General features: G+C 38.2%; 1 protein-coding gene across 3 annotated transcripts in view; it reads left to right on the top strand.

Moving 5' to 3' along the window:
- The window catches only part of rabgap1l (RAB GTPase activating protein 1-like), an 87,154-nt gene that overhangs the window by 10,917 nt on the left and 57,020 nt on the right, over positions 1-19,217 (top strand). For 2 of the 3 annotated variants that reach the window (XM_058639342.1, XM_058639343.1), the window contains exons 10-13: positions 1,805-1,971; positions 6,969-7,098; positions 11,252-11,345; positions 12,840-12,990. In XM_058639342.1, coding sequence (XP_058495325.1) covers positions 1,805-1,971; positions 6,969-7,098; positions 11,252-11,345; positions 12,840-12,990 — 542 coding nt within the window. The remainder of the gene's footprint in view (positions 1-1,804; positions 1,972-6,968; positions 7,099-11,251; positions 11,346-12,839; positions 12,991-19,217) is intronic. The other variant, XM_058639344.1, reaches the window with a different exon arrangement.

Genomic DNA, 19,217 nt, shown 5'->3' with positions numbered 1-19,217 from the left:
CTATAACCTTTGACCAGTCGTGTATGAAGTAGGAATTATTTCCATACATTATTGTCACAAATATGACCGAGTCCTGCATAACACTCAAGGTCATGTTTGGGGAATTATGCAGTGCTTGCAATGTTGGCTTGGATGCGATAATAATCTTTCTCCCCTCTCTAACATAACTTAGACTTGTGTCCTTCCTTTTAACCTTTGCTTGTTGAAGGATGACATGTCTTTGCACATGAATGTGTGAACACATGTCAGGCAGCAGAGCAAACAGCAAACTGTGTGTGTGTGTGTGAGAAATATAATCAATATTTATATATACTTTGTGTATATATAATATACTTTGTGCATTTCATTTGTTGTGACACTTAAACACTGTATGTGTTTGCAGGTAATAAATGTATGAACATTAATGTGCCAATCTCAGCTGACATAGGGCGATAGGCGGGGTACAACCTGGAGAGTTTGCCAGTCAATCGCAGGGCCACACACAACAACCACCCACTCTCACATTCACACCTATGGTCAATTGCATGTTTTTGGACTGTGGCAGGAAGCCGGAGAACCCGGAGAAAACCCATGCACACACAGGGAGAACATGCAAACTCCATGCTAACCACTACACTAACCATGTGGCCCCAAAGAATTCATTAAAACTGAAAAGTCTCGGTTTGTGGACAAAACGCAGTGAAATTTGAGAACATCAGTTTGGGAAACACTGATCAACATTTTCTGACATTTTATGGTTAATCAAGAAAATAATCTACAGATTAATCAGTTATGAAAATAATTGTAATTTGCAGCCCTATAAAGGGTATCATTGCCAAATATCTGATGCTTTTCATAATAAAATAATGGGTCTTATTTTTTTGTCCTTGAATAAAACCTTCATTCTGTGGAATAAATTCCTGCTCCCTCTGTACTTTTTTTTCCCATGTATTTACACCCATAATGGACTATACGCACTTACAACTTCTGCTAAAATATAAGCCAGCTCCTCAACATCTGGTTAGTTGTCACTAAGGGGAAACGTGTACTTTGTAAGGTACTTTTAAGATTAAAACTTCTGATACCAATAACATTTTTTTACATTGTCTTTTAATAGTTGTTTTAGTAGTTAGCCCTCATGGATTTAACATGGCCTCTGCTAAATTATGCAATTAATTGCTTAATACTCTTTGGAACTTCTGCAGACAACAGATGTAGAACATCTCTGCATCTTTGGCTGACTGCTTACCAGAAATGGCTGGCTGGCTTATTGAAAACCAGGAAGTGACCGTGCATATATTCAGTTAAACTGAACAGAATTGAAGCATGATGGGATTTCATATGTGTCTTGTTGTAAAAACCTAAAATGGAAATAGATGGTTAAGGGCTCAGTTCCTGCATAACAGTAACAGATACTTAATTTGTAAAGTTGGTGTCATTCATGTAGTCCACTAGGGGGTGTGACATTCTCACAAAATACATGATGTGTGCTTCCTGCCTCCTATTAGAAGTGAAGCACTTCGTGGAAAGTAAAACCTACAGTTGTATTTATGACATTCTGTATCATTGCACTGCTGAACTAGCTGTGACCATTTGTTGAATTAGGAAAATACATTGTCATTGCAAAAAATAACTTTCCTATCACAGAATTGGTGCAAACTTAAGAGATATATTCCTACTTTTTGATTTGAACGACCCATCATGTGTGAACACAAATCTAAACTACACTAAGAGCTGTGTAGGAAAATAAAGAAGTGTCACATAAACTCTCTCCTCAGTAATCTTGTTTTTTTCTTGCTTTATTTGTCTCCCTGGTGTGGTCTAGATAAGCAAGTCTTCATGACCGTGGCAGTGGACCTGGTAGTGACTGAAGTGGTGGAGCCAGTTCGGTTCCTGTTGGAAACTCTGGTCAAGGTCTATCCATCAAATGAACGCTTCTGGTACTTCAGCCGCAAGACCTTCAGTGAGACCTTTTACCTCAAACTCAGACAGGTATTTCCACTACAGCAGTTTATTGAATGAGTGATTAAATGCACCTTAGATCATTTACATTGTATCCTTTATTAATTCTAAAGAGACTTAATTGTATACACTTTTTTTGCTAGTGCATATAAAGGAGCCACATTAATAATTTATTTAAAGCATCCACAATCTTTTACACAAGGGCTTACAATGTTTTTCATAAATGTGCAAATGTCATGAAAAAAAAGAACTTAAGCAGTCTAGTAAATTACTCTTATACAGCTAAATGTCAGTGCTCTCTCTTATGTAAGTGTCGAGTTTTTGAATACATTCCATGACAACATACACTCTTGCCACTTTATTAGGTATAAAGGACACCTAATATTATTGTCAAGAGTGGCACCCGGTGGGGTCCTCATGCTGCTGTAGCTGCATGAGGTAACCGTCTGATAACCGTCTGCATAGTTATACTGAGTGGGTATTTGAGTTACTGTTGCCGTTTTATCATGTCAAACCAGTCTGGCCATTCATCTCTGATATGTGGCATCTACAAGGCATTTTTGCCCAGAGAACTGCCACTCACTGGATATTATGTATTTTTTGTACTATTAATTGAAAACCCTGGAGATGGTTTTGCTTGAATAACCTGATAAATCAGCTTCTGAAAAACTCAGACCAGCCTATCTGGCACCAACAATCATCAAAGTCACTTAAATTGCTTTTCTTCCCCATTCTGGTGCTTGGTCTAAACTTCAGCAGATAATTTTGACCATGTCTACATGCTTAAATGGCTGATGAATGTATGCCTCAAAGACTTAACGGCCCACAACAACTTTGAGTAAGCTTGTCAAGAAGACGAGGGAAAGTGGAGGGGGTGGATGGGCAGCTTGGAGGATGTGTGGAGTGGAGGAGGAGGTCAGTGGCGGCAGTTTGGAAGGCGTGCTGTTTGGCTGTGCAGGTAAAAGCTGTTCCCAAAAGAAATGAAGCACAACTGAAACACTTGGTTTATGTGACATCTTATCATAAATGCTCAGAGATACAAATATCTTATCAGCTAACTTCTTTTGGTGTCTGTCCATCTGTGCGTCTCCCATTACTGCCTTCACTTTAAGTCTCATGGCTTAAACTGGTGCAAACCTAGGATATTATTTGCTACCTCTGCTACACTGTAAGTTCTGTCTCTGTAGATGTTAATAGTGTCATGAAGGATGTGTACAAAATCCTTTATAAAGGTCATATTATAATTGAATTACATTAACAAACTGCTTAACCCTTAAAACAGAGCATTTCGGCTGCTTTTTTTTCCTACCATTGCTGTTAAAACATACAGAATATACAGAGGTTATAAGAATGTGCAATATAGAGTGTCTCATATCCCTTTTTTCCGCACAACCTGCGAAATTTGATGAAAAAATGTCTTTCATTTTCACCAATTATATAAACAAACCACAGCAAAAAGTACTAAAAAAATTTAAAATCGGATTGAACTTGTGAAATTTGGAAATACGTCACAGTTCAAAGTTCACTTGGCACATATATCACTACTAAAAATGCGATATGAAATGAATCATCAATTTAACTCAACAACACATAAGAAGAAAACCCCCCACATTACAGAGTTGTGTATTATTCCCAGGGCAATTAACCATCGGTGTACCTGCGGCACAAATCCATGCCGCATGAGCACTAAGGGTAAACTACATCTACATTATCAAATTTATCTTGTGAGCTGATGTCTTGATGTCTGCACATTACTATTTAACGTCCTCAGAACTTGCCTGCTTAAAAAAATTGCAGAGAGTGAAGTGTGCACTTTCATTCACCTCCCACCAACACAAGGACGCCCATTGAACAGTTGGTGCAGGTGCTTAAAAATACAGTTAAGCCATAAGCCTCTTCTCCTCTGTCTAAAAGCACATCTCCTTTAGTAGGCCGTGGGGAGCTGGCAAAGCAGTGAAGTGTGGGGAAGCTCTGGATTGTAGGGAGCTAATAAGAGGCTCTGTCGCATTATTGGCATGTGGGTAATTAACAGTGGAGGTCTGACTCATCTGCATGATTTGCTCTGTAGTTATCTCCTCAGTAAATGGAAGAGTGTTTGCCTGGTGCTGTGGTTAAGAGCTAATTAAAATAATATTGTGGTAATTTTCCTTTTTTGCTAAAGATGGTAATCAGAGTTAACACATATATTTAAAATATGTAGTTCTGTTGTCTTGTTTAGCCAAAAAACAGCTTATTAGCCATCTGAATTTATTATCCATGCATACACCTGCAGAATATTATAAATTCCTTATTTTGTCTCAAAGGGGCAGTTTTTTTTGTTTTGTTTTTTTAAATAAAAAAAACTTAAAAACTTAATTTGAATTAAAAAATACATTTGTATTTTTCTCCTTAACTGAAAATGTAGTTACTGTATTTGCTTTGTTCATGGACAAACAAATCATAGTGGGGGGGGGGGGCTTAATAGTTACTAGGAGAAGAGCAGAAGCTCAAGCATAAACATAGAATAAGTGTCACGTCTTTAAATGTCAGTGCATCACTGCATGGTATGAGCTTTAAAGCTACATTTAGAGAAATAAAGTAAAACATCAGGATACCTTTCCTTGATGTGAAAAGTTCAAGATGAGCTTTTAAAGTGATGGGACCAACTGCAGAGATACAAGAGGTGTTTCAAGTAAAATGCAACCTCTGTTTAAATAAAAAAGAAAAAGAAAAAACCTTGTAAGAGCTGAAACACTTGGTGATGTTGCAAAGGCTCATCAACTGTTACTAGAGTAATTTGTGGTACACATGTGCTCTAGTGAGACATGTCCTTAATGACATTAAACATAACAAAACATGTATATATTGTTTCTGTTATATTATTATAAATCCACAGTAAAAGATTCTCTGTCAATGGCCCAATTTTCTGTCACAGTTTTATTTGGGTTAATAATTCATCCTGCAGTATTAACAATTCATTTGCAAAGGCCATACCAAAGCAAATGTGTTACCTAACCTCCTTGGATTTTCTCTAAAAATAGCTTAGACTTGATATTCTCTCTCAATTTGTGCTCTCATCACTGACTGGAGTAAGTCATTAGACGCGCTGGGAGGGGGCAGATCAATGCAGCTCATTGATCTGTTCTTGCAGGTGGAGAAGAGAGGCTACAGCACTACAGTAATTGAATAGAGCAGAAATAAACATCAGTTGCTTATGACACCCAAGGTCAAATCTGCTGTTGGAGTTCTCCTGTGCAGTTTGTTAGCCTTGTATAAAGAAGGCAGAAGTAGTAGTTTTAAGCTTTTATGCCTTATGTACTCAGTAGTTAACCAGTACTTGTGCTTTTCCCTTTACAATAGACATAGATCTCTTTGCTGAATGAATTAGAATTCATTTAAGTTTTATGCTCACTAGGGAATACTAACCCCTGTCTAAAATAATAAGTCTCTGTCTCTTTGGATGTTATGGTGTTTTTTCTTGCACAGTGTGTCTAATCTTTTTGTTCATTCATAAATTAGTTATTTGGAAAGTAAGCTGGGATAAATAAAATATTAAAAAGAAATAAACAGAGGTTCCTTCAAAAACCCCAGTTCTACAAAAAACGTGAGCGTAGAGTTGACCTATTAAAGCCTGTTGACTGCTACACTGACAGCCAATGGGTTTATGACCTTTCTGGTTCACCCCAGTCAATTTTTCATTGTTGAAGGTTTTAACTGGTACCGGGCAAACTCCTTCCACCCCTCTTAGGTTTGGCTGACGCAGCCTCTCTGCCTCTGATGGTGGAGCTCTTCTGCTATTTCTAAATACCTGCGTCTTTCCTCTCGTTATCTTTCATCTGATGAGACAATGAGCTCTTGACTAAAGCGCCTGCTTTGTTGATTCAGTCAGTCGTACGATGTCAGGTCTGGTGATGGTCAGGCTTATCACTTTGTTGAGACTCACCCCAACTGCTAATCTTATAGTGACACCTGAAAATATTCTCACTGGAGCTGGAGCAATTTCATGTCCTGGGCATAATATGGGAGTGGAGATTCTTCACGTTGGAGCTACATTTAAAGTTGTTCCCTGTAGCGCTACTGTTCAGCAGCACATTGTTGCAAATGTATAGATTTTCTTTGAATTATTTTTCTATCCTTCCTTTATTGACATGTTATAAAATATGACTGAGAAAAATAACAATGTCTAAAAGAATGTCAAAGACAAGAACTGACAAAACTTGATCTTTTTATATACAGTGCTGAACACATTTATTAGAACATTAGAAAAGCCACAGCTGCCGTAAATGAACAGCACTGGTAATTATCAAAATCACTTTTTTTATGTTTTGTAATTGTTAATACATCAGTCTGTAGAAGCTGTTTAACCAAAGTGATATTTTTAATGCTCAAATATAACTATTATTGTAATCCATGGAATTTCAAATGTACTGTTAAATACTGAAAAATATTAAAGCATGTTATTATTTCTTGATTAAGATGTCAAATAATGGATATGTGGATAATTATAATTATGTACTGGCATTCCTGAATAGAGAAGTTCAGTTTATTTGCCAAATACATAACAATAACTTTTTTATTTGTAAACACGTTTCTGAAAGGTTTTCTCGTTTTTATGGTGGTGGTCTAATAAATTAAGCACTGTATGTGCAAAATAAACTAGTCAAATTAGTCAAAGTATCTGCTTAACATGTTTTTAATAATTTAATCTGTGTTTTGTAAGCAAATTTAGTTTTTATGTTCAGATCACAGTTTTAACCCACTAACAAATAATATGAAGAGACTCACTTTAAGTATATGTTACATGTTGCATATAGTATATTTTGTGTAAAACAATAATTAAGGTGTTTGGACCAGAGCTGAATCCATTACTCGATTAATCCATTATTAGTCGATTACTAAATCTGACATTTTATGGACCGAACGATTACTCGATTAATCGTGAAAATGATCAACAGATGAATCGGTTATGAAAATAATCGTTAGTTGCAGTTCTAGTTTGGGCATACAATACATGATGTGCGTTTGTGTGTTTGTGTGTGTATACACAGCAGGCACCAGACAGAGTGGGTCAGAGTGACGCCGTGTATGAGGTGTTGAGTCTTCAGAGGGAGGCGGAGAGAAGCAATGAGGAAAGAGGACAACTGGCCTCGCCCACTGAGGAAGAGGATGCTGATGAAGGTATGGGTCACTCTCTCTCTCTTTCTCTCTCTCACTCGCTCGCTTTAATGATATACAGAATACACTTAAACATCACGGCACATAATCCTTCATATTTAATCCGCCAAATTGTGTAAATCTTTGTATAGTCATTTAGATTTTCTCTGTCTCTGTACAGCAGTGATAAGAAGCTACAAACCCTCATTAGTCCTCAATTCTTTTTGCCTCAATATCAGGCACCAAACCTGGCACCACAGGAAAAATTATTGATTTACCACAGATAACTAATCACATCTTTGAATCTGCTATTCTATATATCCCGACACTCATTTGTGTTTCCGGCATGCATGAATGTCTCATCTAAATTAAATCATGTATCCAATTTCAGCCTGACATATAGAGAGTTTACAACACGCATTATCTCAGCACATTTCTTTGTAGCAAGGCCTTGTCACAAGCAGATGTGTGTGCTGTTTATGAGCTGATATGAATTTATTTAGTTTAGGCACAAAAAATGGCAGGGGTGTATGTAAAGTGTATTTAGAAAGTATTCAGAAAGTATTCATTTGATGTTTTATGTTTCAGCCTTTTTATTAAAATTTGTTTTAATTAAACCATAATGACTAACAAACCAATTAAAGTGTCCCAAGAGTTAAACCTGTCATTTTTAAGCACACTGAATTAAATCACAAGAAGTGTGGAACAAACCGGACTCTTCTAAAAATGACCAGCTGGCCAAACTGAGTAATCAAAGGAGAAGGTTTGAGAGGTGACCCAAGAACCTGGTGGTGACTCCAAGGTCTCAAGATCCAGTGTGTAGATGGGGGGGAAACCTCCAGAAGAACTACCTTTTAGGATAGGTCCATATGCTTCTGATGACATTAATGATGAGACTAATAATTAATAACATTATTTACACCTTACAGTTGCATGTCAAAATAGGTCAGAATGTGTAGTCAAGTAAAACCTTGTTTGATGTGATGAAAACCAAGATTTATCTGTTTGACCTCAATTCATGTCTTGTCATGTCTGGTTCCCTCCATACATGATGCTCATCACTTACAGGGAGGCTTGCTGGTTCAGAGTAGTGTTCAGAGTGGGGGGGACAGGGAGACTGAGTGGAGTGAAAGCTGAACAGAGCGGTCTAAAATGAAATTTTGAAAATTGTGGGGTCGAGGGTTCAGGTCTGACTGGGCTAAAGGTTTACATTCCAACAGGATAATAATCTGAATAAATCTCTGCTGTGGCTTATAGGCACTACTGTTTGACTGTCCTTGAGTGTCTAGGACAAGACCCCTCACTTTGAACCCAATGAGATGTTTTTGACACATCACTGTAGGAACAGCACACAAATGAATAATGAATAACGTCTGAATAGAGCCATCATTGATCATCAGTGACTCCTGTCAAATTGTGCGCTGTAAAAAAAGACCCACTGAACTGATCTTGATCTTGAAAATCCCCAAATTCAGATATGCAGAGCTTGTTGCGTCACATCCAAGGAGACTCAAGGTTATATGTAGACAAAGTAATATTAATGTTTAATGTGTTCCACATTCAAAGTTCTGCTTTCATGTTTTATCGTGGGGTATTTAATGTAGACCGAGGAGGGTAACAACCTGCTTCAAATTGACCTGACAATGGAGGGTCTTTTTATTTTTTATTTTTTGAGCTTTCTGTCATTTAAATCCTTCCAATTGTTTAAATGATATTTAAACCACAATAGTAAGGTTAAATCTTAGCTTTTGGACATTTAAGCCATTTCCACTAATTACTGTCCTAATCATTTATCAACCAAGTTGCTTGTGGTATCAGTGCCTTGTAAGTGTCCCGAATTAATCTATGAGATTTTAACCCAACCAATAGCTATGCTGTAGGTTTGGATGAAAAAACAGATGTAACATCAACAGCACGGTCACTCGCTATTGGACTCCAGGGGTTCCCAAACATGACCTAGTTTTAGCCCACTAATATAAACAGCACTGGTGATTCCACCTCACCCCTGACTCAGTGGTGCAGATGTCGCATATTAGACCTGGACACAATTCAGGTATGCATGTCTCATGATGATACTGGTTTCAGTATAAGGTGCACGTATCTGGACTCCTGTAACTGTGGTTTGCAATTTTGTATGTGAACATGAGTGTACATCACTATCCAAGTAAATAAAGACTCAAGGAAAAGGAACATCCTGTACACCAGTTATTTTATAACAAAATATGCATGAAATCTAATTATATTATTTTATACATTCAAATACAAAGAAAGAAAGAAAGATTTGCTTTTGTTTTATCATTTACAGGTCCCTTTGTGCCTTGATTACATGCTGTGTTGTGTAACTAACAAAAATGGAGTTTGACAAGCCCTAATTCACTTGTGCCACACACTTAAGACCATGTGCCATAGATCGTTTAAATAGGGCCCTCATTGTGTTGTTCTTCTTGTTCATCGACTGAAAGGGAAAACTCACCTGTCCTTGCTGTCGTCTTGCCCAACGCCACAAGTCAGCTGCCAAGGCTGCAGCTGACGGCTTTCACTGTGGAAGACAGTCACAGGGTTTTTTCCCTATAGCGCCCCTCGCTTCCCCCACAGCTGAAGATTGAAGGCAGTCAGGGACGTGAAGCTGGAGGTCGGCCTTATTGTGCACAGAAATGAATACACACGTGAATAAGCCACTGCTGCAAACAGACACAAATATTCAGTATATATGAATGTTTATTTTGGGGGGAGTGAGCTTGAAGCTAGAACTCTCCCTTTCCCCCCGCCTTTCTTTTTACTGAATGCTTTGTAATGGTGAGGTTTTGGTTGCTTTTTTTTTTTTTTTTAAACACATGTGGTTGAAAAGGGACAAAACTGTTACTGATAACATTTGCACAAGATTGTCAGTGCTGTCAACTAATGTGTGATGGGCAAAAAACAAAGTGCAACAAATAAAGAGATATGAATAAGAATCCACTAAAAGAGACTAGTGGGGAAATTCTCCCTCCCTTTAATTTTGACACAACCAGCTGGTGGCTTTAGCATCAGAGAGATCCTATTTGAAATAATCCTGGAGTGAATGCATAGCCTCTCTAGATTAGAAGGTAACTGTAATGGTCATAGTTTCTTTCATCACCTGTTAAGCTGGTGGAGGCACTGGACTCGTGCTTCCTCACCACATAACCTTAGTCAATCTGAGAACAGAATCAGCAGCTTTGTGCTGGGTCTGAACCATTTGAAAGGACTCATCAAACATTTATAAAGACCTGAAAGGCTCCTGCCGAGGCTGTGAGGATGTATAGGTGCACAAGTACATTGGGTATGGTGGCTGCAGAGTGTGGTACAAAATGTTCCTTCTCCTTTTAAATGTCGAGGTCTTACAAAAGGCTTCAGAGGGAGTGAATGATCTATTGCCTTTGAGGATTTTATGGCAGAGATCATGTTTAAGCCGAATGCATGACCTAACTCTAACTCTGCTTTTTCATGTTCACAAACTGTTAGCAAAGACATGTACAACATACAATTGGACATGCTGACGTTTTTAGTCACTAAAAAAAGAAAAGAAAAAGATTACCTTATTTTACAAAGCCTTTTTAAATTTGTGGAAACACTAACAATACTTTAAATCTCAGCCGTCAGTAAGGTGATGACATATTATGGACAGTAAAGCTTTGGTTTTCAGTGAAGGACAAAAACAGACAAATATACCCCTACCATAAGACAGTGAATGTTACATACTTGCGTGCGTGTGGCCAGTGGGCGGTCTATATGTGGGTTTATCAGTTCATCTCTCCAGCAGCAGAGCAGGCCAGACAGTCAATTAGTGCCTCTGCATCTAAACACAAGTGGCTCGCTGTGCTGATTGCCTCTTGTCTTCCTCACAAACCATCCGACAGAAGAACAGTAATAAAAGAATGTGTAGGCACCACCTCCGTCTGACTGTGTGGCATAAGTGTTAAAACATTTCTAAAACTTCCTGTCTAGAAACTATTGGTGACCTTCACCAGAACTACTGGGACATTAATTGTACTTGTCCTCATGTTTCTTACTCAAAGCTGTGTTACACTGAAATATTATGAAATCATATTCAGTTTAGAGTGCAGTTTAGCCATAAGACAAAGGTTATAGGTTACTGTTGACACTTGAAAGTTACTCTAAATGTCCGTTAATATATGGGTTTTTGTATTCCCTGCAGATAGTGACAGTGAAATCTCAAGTGGTACAGGAGATGTTTCCAAAGACTGTCCTGAGAAAATCCTAGAGTCCTGGGGAGGAATCCTCAACCGATGGTAAGGCTTTAAAAAGAAAAAAAACAAATTAGATGAAATGACACAAGAATTGACCATTGCACATCTGGACAGAGAGATTTTGCATGGCAAAAAGATCATTTATGTGAGCAAATAAAGAGGACAAGATGAACACAAAGAAGGAGAAAGGTAGATGAATCAAAACTGACATATATACTGTATATAGTAGAATGATGCCTATGACCAGAATGCCAGTGAAATATAGATATACTGTACATGCATGGAAAATATACAAACTTTAGTCCTCAAAATAGTTTTTAGAGCCAAATGCATACATGTATTAAAAGAAACCCATTTGGAAATGTTTGACGAATGATACTCTGAATTTAACAGAAAAAAACTTGCAATATTTCACTTAAACTTTACAACATTACACCCATAGCAACCACAGTGTGATTACTTTATAATAACATGCAGTTCTAATAGAAGTGTAAGTGTGGTTCAAACTAGTGTAAATAAACCATGCAATTAGGCATGCAATGACATCAAACGTGAATTTTAGCCCTTGTGCAAAGGGACTATGACAAGACAAACTGGTGCTGAGAAGTAAATCAGGCCCATAGTGCTACATGCCAACCGTGATTTATAGCACAGGGCTGGGTCCCTCTTCATTATCACAATCTGATTGTTAATCGTCCCAATAACAGTTCAGTTCAGATATGGCCAAAAATGTTTCTGCAATAACACTTAGTGTTATCATTTTTGATACTTTATGCATTTATACCATCCAGCACGGATACATCTACTGTAGCTCCAGGTACAGACACCAACATGATTAACTGAATAAAAGATGTTTATGGCTTTTCATTTGACTTCACAGCCTGTTTTCTTGCTGTTGCATCAGCACAATGAAGCAAAGTAGTTCATTGGCAAATTGCTTTCATATGGCCTCAACAAATGCATTATGATGAGATTTCAAGCATCATTAAAAAGAGCTGACGGTGTGTTTTTTTCAAAAGCAGGATATTTCATCTTGTGCGAGAATGTTACCAACGTGGCAGAACTGCGATTATTAGTCTTGATGTTAGTATTGTCTTTTGTCCAGTTCTCAGTAACATACTCAGTAATGTAACATTATGATGTATGATTGTAGTATTATCACTTCGAAGTGCTTCTGTTCGTATTTATATGGCTATTCTACTCAAAACTGTTTATACTGTAAGTATAGTCCGTTTCAGCGAGGTGGTAAATTGTACTGGTATGTAACAGTAATAATAAATAATAAACAAGGTACTTAGACAGCCCTTCTTACCCGGCGAGGAAAAACCTCCAATCTGATGAAACTTCTTGTGTTAAAAGATATGAAGACTTTTAGCTGTCAATGCCCAAATGTCACTTAAAAAAATTTAACCAAAAGCTATCATCAGATCTTCCAGCTATAGGTCAAAGCAAAATTTAGACCCACTCAACTGGTTAACAAGATCACAAAATAATTGATTACTTCTGCCTTTTTGTGTGTGTGTGTCTGTCATACAGGCATGGAAACCTGTCCACTCGTCCAAAGGGTTTGTCCTCACTGGTTCGCAGTGGCATTCCTGAGCCACTCAGAGCTGAAGTCTGGCAGTTGCTGTCTGGTTGCCATGACAGCCACGAGCTGCTTGAGCAGTACCGCATCCTCATCACAAAGGTAAAAGTACACACCGATTAGCAAGGGACATCTGTGACAACCAAGTTGCGTTTACTTAATTCTCATGTTCTTTTGTGAGCTAACAATGTGAAGGGTTTTGGAAAAAAGTAATCTCATGAGTGAGTATGCACTGGCTTGTTATTGAATTTGTCTATCAGTTGGTCTGGACCTGGTTGCCATTGGGAACTTTAGTATGTAGATTGTCGTCAATATCTTATGTCTCGTGTGTGGGTACTTTTTATGCCAAACAGTAGTTCAGCTCTCTTAGGTACCATGCAAATCTTGGTTTAATTAAATTAGATGAGTGGTCTCAATGCTCATGAAATCATGTAACTTGAATGCAAATAAGTCAGGAAAAATGTGTTTGTCATTATTGTGTCCAGACTAGAACAGTACTCCCTCAGTTTGCAGGGATGATTTTCTGGACCCATATTTTTGCTATTTGGTGTTTTTCTAATTGCATGCATATTCAACCTGTTTGTTGCAGCGTAAGTCATTTTGGCTCAGTTGTGTTTGAGAAAGTGTTGTTATATATATTATGACTGGCGCCATTTTGAGGTATTGTAAACAGGAGTTCACAGACATCACCTGCAACCAGTCACCAACTGGACGATATGTTTTGTACTTTATTGTCTATTTTTCTCTAAATAGGAGCATCATTTACAAAATTGACATCATGTGCCCATGGCCAAGTGGGAAGGGAACTTGGCTTGTAACTGGAGGGTTGTCGAATCCCCACCAGTTCAAAAAAGGGCTGGTGTACCCCTGAGCAAGGTACCCAACCACCATTGCTCCCTGGGTGCTGTTCAGTGGCTGCCCACTGCTCATAATTCAAAGTTTCTAGTAGAAGATGGGTTAAATGCAGAGAAGAATTTCCACTGTGGGACTGATAAAGGACTAATTGTAATTTATTGAAGAGCTGTAACTAGCTGTTGATCCCTCTTCTAAGGGAAATGTTGATTAACATTATGAATCAATGTAACAAGTTTTTTTACAACCTACGGAGTCACTCCCAGGCGGCTGTTCCTTATATTCTTATATCCTTATATTCTTACTCACTAAATAGCTTCACCCAACAACCCATGTCCACATTTTATCTTTGGTCTGTGGTTCGTTTGTTTGTCTGTTAATTCATTCAGTTTATTTCATTTGGTCTGCACCAGCTTTAAATTGTTCATGTGTACTTGAGCTTTTCATACCAAATGACTATAAGTATGCAATTGACATGGAATGACAGTTTGGTAAACAACTCAGTGATTCAGACAGTTCAGGGTGACAGCACCAGTGCTGTATGAACCCACATTACTGACAGCAAGTCACTTTAGTACTGTACTTTACTTTAACCATAACATGTTCATTGATGTTCTTGGCTTATATAATTACATGAGAGAATTATAAGTCAAGACTGCCTGTTTGCTTCACCAGCTCACATGAGTTGCCCTTCATGAGACAACAGCGTGAATTAATTCTGTTCTTTGAGGCAACTTTGAATTCGTTACACACTGGATTGCATGATTGTGATGAAAATATCTATTCTTCCTTTGATATTTTGCTATGTTACTCATCTCATACATTCTTGTGACCTTAGTCTAAATCTTTTTGAGTCTTTTGGATTTTTGAGTCTTTTGCCTTACCATAGAGGCTGATGATTTTGACCAGTTGTCTCGGGTAAAACGGAATCTCTAAATCTCACCAAGCAGCTAATAGATCTGTGAGCTACTTTTGGATTCTTAGATATTTTGTAAACCATTTGTGGAGTGACAAAGCCACACAGTAGCAGCAGGATCAGCAGCAGCAGCAATGGGAGAGGTCACATAAACTCTTGAAGCAGACTGAGAGCCTTGCTTTCATGGATAATACAATAGTCTTTCTCTTTTCTGCACAAAGACGGGTGAAACTGTCTAGATCAATAAGCACAGAGAGAAGGTATAATGTTTAAAGAGGAAAAATGTAGAGGTAGAAGAATCTGGACCCTTATATGTGGTGGTAGACTGAGGGGTAGGATTGGAGATAAGGAATGTGTGTAAATGTACAGCGAGCTGGCAGATATCTCCGTCCTGAGTCACATATTTTTAGCTGTATTTCACCTGCTGTGTAAATTCCCTCAATCTTTATATATCTCTCAGTACCTTTATCTATTAAATTGGGATTTTTTTCCCCATTTTTGCTTCCTATCATATTTTTTTACCCATCCTTCACTGCTTCACTTTTCCCTTTGCCTTCCCATTGTACTCTAAAACAATTTCTCACTGACTCATCTTATCTACCATCTTTTAAGACAAAACACAAAACTCAATTCTTCCTGCCTTTTCTATGTGCAGTGTATTCCTTTGCCTGTCTCTGTCTCCTATTAAATAAGACCAAGATAGTTCAGCTCATTTATTCTCATTCCACTGGCTTGGCCACACCCCCACTTCCTCTGTTACTGGAGTAGTGATGGTATTGATAGGCGGGTGGCGGGGCTATTAATAGCTCAACCAAATGAATGGATAGAGGGAAGATGGAGGAGGGAGAGGACGAGGGAAGAGAAGCAAATGACAGCAATAGAGAGGCCGATGTAGAGCTTATTAATGTCTGTTGTCTGGGCTCACTGAGTATATTAATGCTGATTGAATTCTAAGTAACTGGACTGTCACCTTTTTTTGAAGGTGTTCTTGTGTCGTAAATCAGTGCTGTGTATTAACCAGGGTTCTGGACAGGTATTATTGTAGTTCTAGAATACAGATTGCCCTTCTTTATGTATGTATAAAGAAGGGCAATTGAGGTTATTTGAATCAATGTTTTGAGTGGTAGATCTAGGTAGAGATCAGGTTGTCAGTCCACTGCATGGCCAACATACTAGGGCTGTAAAGTCCCGGTCGACTGGTTGATTTATGAGTCGATACGTTCTGGTTCGACTCAAATTCTGATAAGTCGACTTTTTGCTGTGTTAATTTCATACAGTCTATGGTTAATTTCCTAAGAGGAATGTACCAAGTGCTAATGGGGGTGTTTTCAGAGCACCCCTGTTCCACATGCACAGAGACAAATAATCTAAATAATCCTCAACAGTTGATATCGCGCTGATATCAACGTAGTATAGTATATAGTTTATTTTCGGAAATCATGCGCTATGATATTGCGCAGATGCACGTGATGCAAAACGCTTTCAGAGCTTTCTGTTGCTTTACTGGAGGCCTTGACCTCAGATCACAGAGTAATTCAGTGAGTCAGTGAGCTCTCCTATTGGCTGTTCCACTAGAGCTATTCTGAATGCAGGTCCCTTCCTAAAACCAAAAAAAAATGAAAGAGTTAAAAAGATAGCTGGACAATAAACACAACAAAACCCATGTCAGTATCGGCTTAGAGTTTCAGAGATGGAGAGATTACCTTAGGTCATCTGCCACGTATGAAACAAGTGTTTGTCTGTGTTCATCTGATGAGACGAGAGAAGGACAATAACCTGCAAATGAAACTCAACAATCACCAATTTTCCAGTGATCCTTCCTACTGCAGCTTTAATGAAGCTATTGTGCATCCTGAGTGAGACGTCCTTCAGGCTTGTGTATCTCTTCTGTGAGATTGAATCCTGTGCACTACTTCTCTGGTGTGGTTTACTGTAGCTGCCCCAAGTTAAAGAAGTTTCAATATAACACAGAGGTTGTAGACTTCTGTATGAAACCTAAGTAAGGCTTACATTCTATTTGTGAATATGTTTCTTTTTAGAATATGCCTTGTTCAAACAAGTGCTATACATGTCTGTTGTATGTTTTGACATGTGCAAGTCATTAGGTTTATAATTCATTTAAAAAAATGATTTGGGTGACATTTCTTTTTTCTGTTGCTCCAGTTGGATAATTCAGAGATAATTAGCTGCACAATGATTAGCAGCTATCAATAGATGTTGTCATTCATTTATGGTAGTAGTTGTGGTACTTGAGTGAGTAATTGAGTGTATTTTGAGTTTAAAGCCACGTTTTCTAATTATTTATCCTTTTACCTTTTCACACTTGAGTTTACAAATAGTTTGTTTTACATGGCAATGCATTAAATTGAGATGATGCCTCTTCACAACCAGCTGTCCACTCATGCATTATTTCTGACACCATTCTGTACATCATGTTGGAAGCCTCCAAATGTATCTTTTCCACTGTGAGAACCACTGTGTCAGTCTTAATTTATTGAGCATTTAGCAGCACGTGGCCCCTGGTCAGCTTGCTTAATATCATATATTGCAAGCGTCTTGTGTAGTGCTGTGCCATACTCATTTACAGTCATCACACACAGTCACATGCACACTTTGTCACACACACCGTGGCCTTAGGGCATCTGAGACATTCACAAATAATTCTTTTCTCAGCTGTTGCAGTGCTGTGTTTGGGGCTGGGGTGGGGTGGTGACATTTGAACAACCTTTTCATCTCCCTAGAGCTGAACAAGCCTAAGGTGTACTGGCATGCTTGAACCTACAGCTTAAAAAAGCTCAGCCAGCTATTTCCAGACGTGCCTCTCCAAAGACCAATTTCTCACACAGCACAGCCAGTGTATTAACAGAGGTCAGGATCTCTCCGCAGATACAGTGGCTGTAATCATAAAGGTCCATAAAGGACATAAAGAGCCTTATACTTTTTGTCAAGACAACATCCTTTGTTTTATTTTTTATATTATGGATGTGGCCTATATTATGAAGTGCCCTCAACCCCTGCTTTTTTTAGAGGGCTCATTTTCAGTTATGAAAGTAAATTATTTTTAACAGTAAGTATTTCAGCCATGATTTTCCACTTCTTTGCTGACTTTAACCCTTAATGCTCACCATACGATTAAAAATGCCCAGTTTTTCTTAAATTCTAAACAAAATATGCAATGACATTTGATGTAAAATGTGACTGTCGTTTTTGTCAGGCTTCCTTCTTCTTATGAACGATAGGTGATGAGTTGATGATGCAGGAAAAGACCCCACTGACACAGGACTTGTACCGAACAAAGGGATTTTATTTAGTTACAAGTCAGGCGTCAGAACCAAGCTCTGCAGCAGCTCGGGAGAATGTGTTCTTGCCGAAACCTCCGAACAATTCTGCCTCAGAAAAGCAAAACTAACCTTATATAGATTTTCTAGCATTCTTATTTGCAGGCATCACATGTTTTGACCCCCGCCTTTCTCCTGTTTCTATAATGCAACAACTTGAAAAACAAGTCGGTTCCGGATATACCATACTGTCCCATGATCTTTAAATTGGACAATATCACCATTTAGTCAAACAAGAGACATATATATTTCCTAACTCACCATATCCAAGACAGACCCTCAAGCTTCCTGTCCTATACAGGATGCCTATTGTACAACGTATGGTCTGACTTGTCATGTGTCCAAGAGACCCTCTTGTCTCATGTTTACTTATTAATGTCAATCTTCAATACATTTAAGTATTAAACATTAGCTGTGTTAATGTGTTCTTCTTAGTTTATATACTTTATGACTGTGCTTTACATCTTAATGTTGGGACAAACTGAGACCAGGCACCAGCTTAGAAATGCTGTTTAAAATTAGCGTACAATCAAAGGTAGAATCATTAGCCATGCAGCTAATCTGAAATAATACCCAACACCAACACTTGATAACCCAAGTACAAATACATGGAGTAAAATGTACATACGATAGGCTGCCATGGTAACTGTATGGGTCTGAGGACTTCACTCGGCTTGAAGTGGTCTCCATGACAATTCTGTCTCCTTTTGCCTTTGTTGCTTAACATTCTCTCTTAGTTCATAAAGGGCATAAAATGTGGATGCCGGTAGCTACTTGTGAATCTCTTCAAAACATTTTCCCCTACTTGTTTAAACAACAATGTACATTAGTTATGCATAGGTAGTTTGAATCAGTAGTTTATCTCGTGCACTGTAAATCATCTTAATCAACTCACAGATCCCTGTTTTGAATTACCTCAGTAGAATCAAATTAGTTGTACACTTAGTTGCATTTCAAATTATTTTGTAATTTAATAAAATGTAGTAGGAAAATGTTAGGAATCCCTAAAATTCCTTTGCTATAGTGGAATAAAATAGCAAGTAAGATCAAGGGTAAAATTGATGGGTTTTCATACAGGGTTCACACTGCTAGCGGACAATAAGGTATGCACATAATAAACACCGCTCCTCTGGTGTAGCTCTGTGCCCCTCCAGTAGTTTGAGGTGTCAGATCTCCTTGAGGGCCCAATGTCTTGTCAATCTTACATGCACACACGCATTCAC

The sequence above is a fragment of the Solea solea genome, chromosome 9 (assembly GCF_958295425.1).
Source record: "Solea solea chromosome 9, fSolSol10.1, whole genome shotgun sequence".
NCBI classification, from domain to species: Eukaryota; Metazoa; Chordata; class Actinopteri; order Pleuronectiformes; family Soleidae; genus Solea; species Solea solea.
The sequence above is the reverse complement of the archived record's forward strand: the minus strand, read 5'-3'. Positions and strand labels throughout refer to the sequence as shown.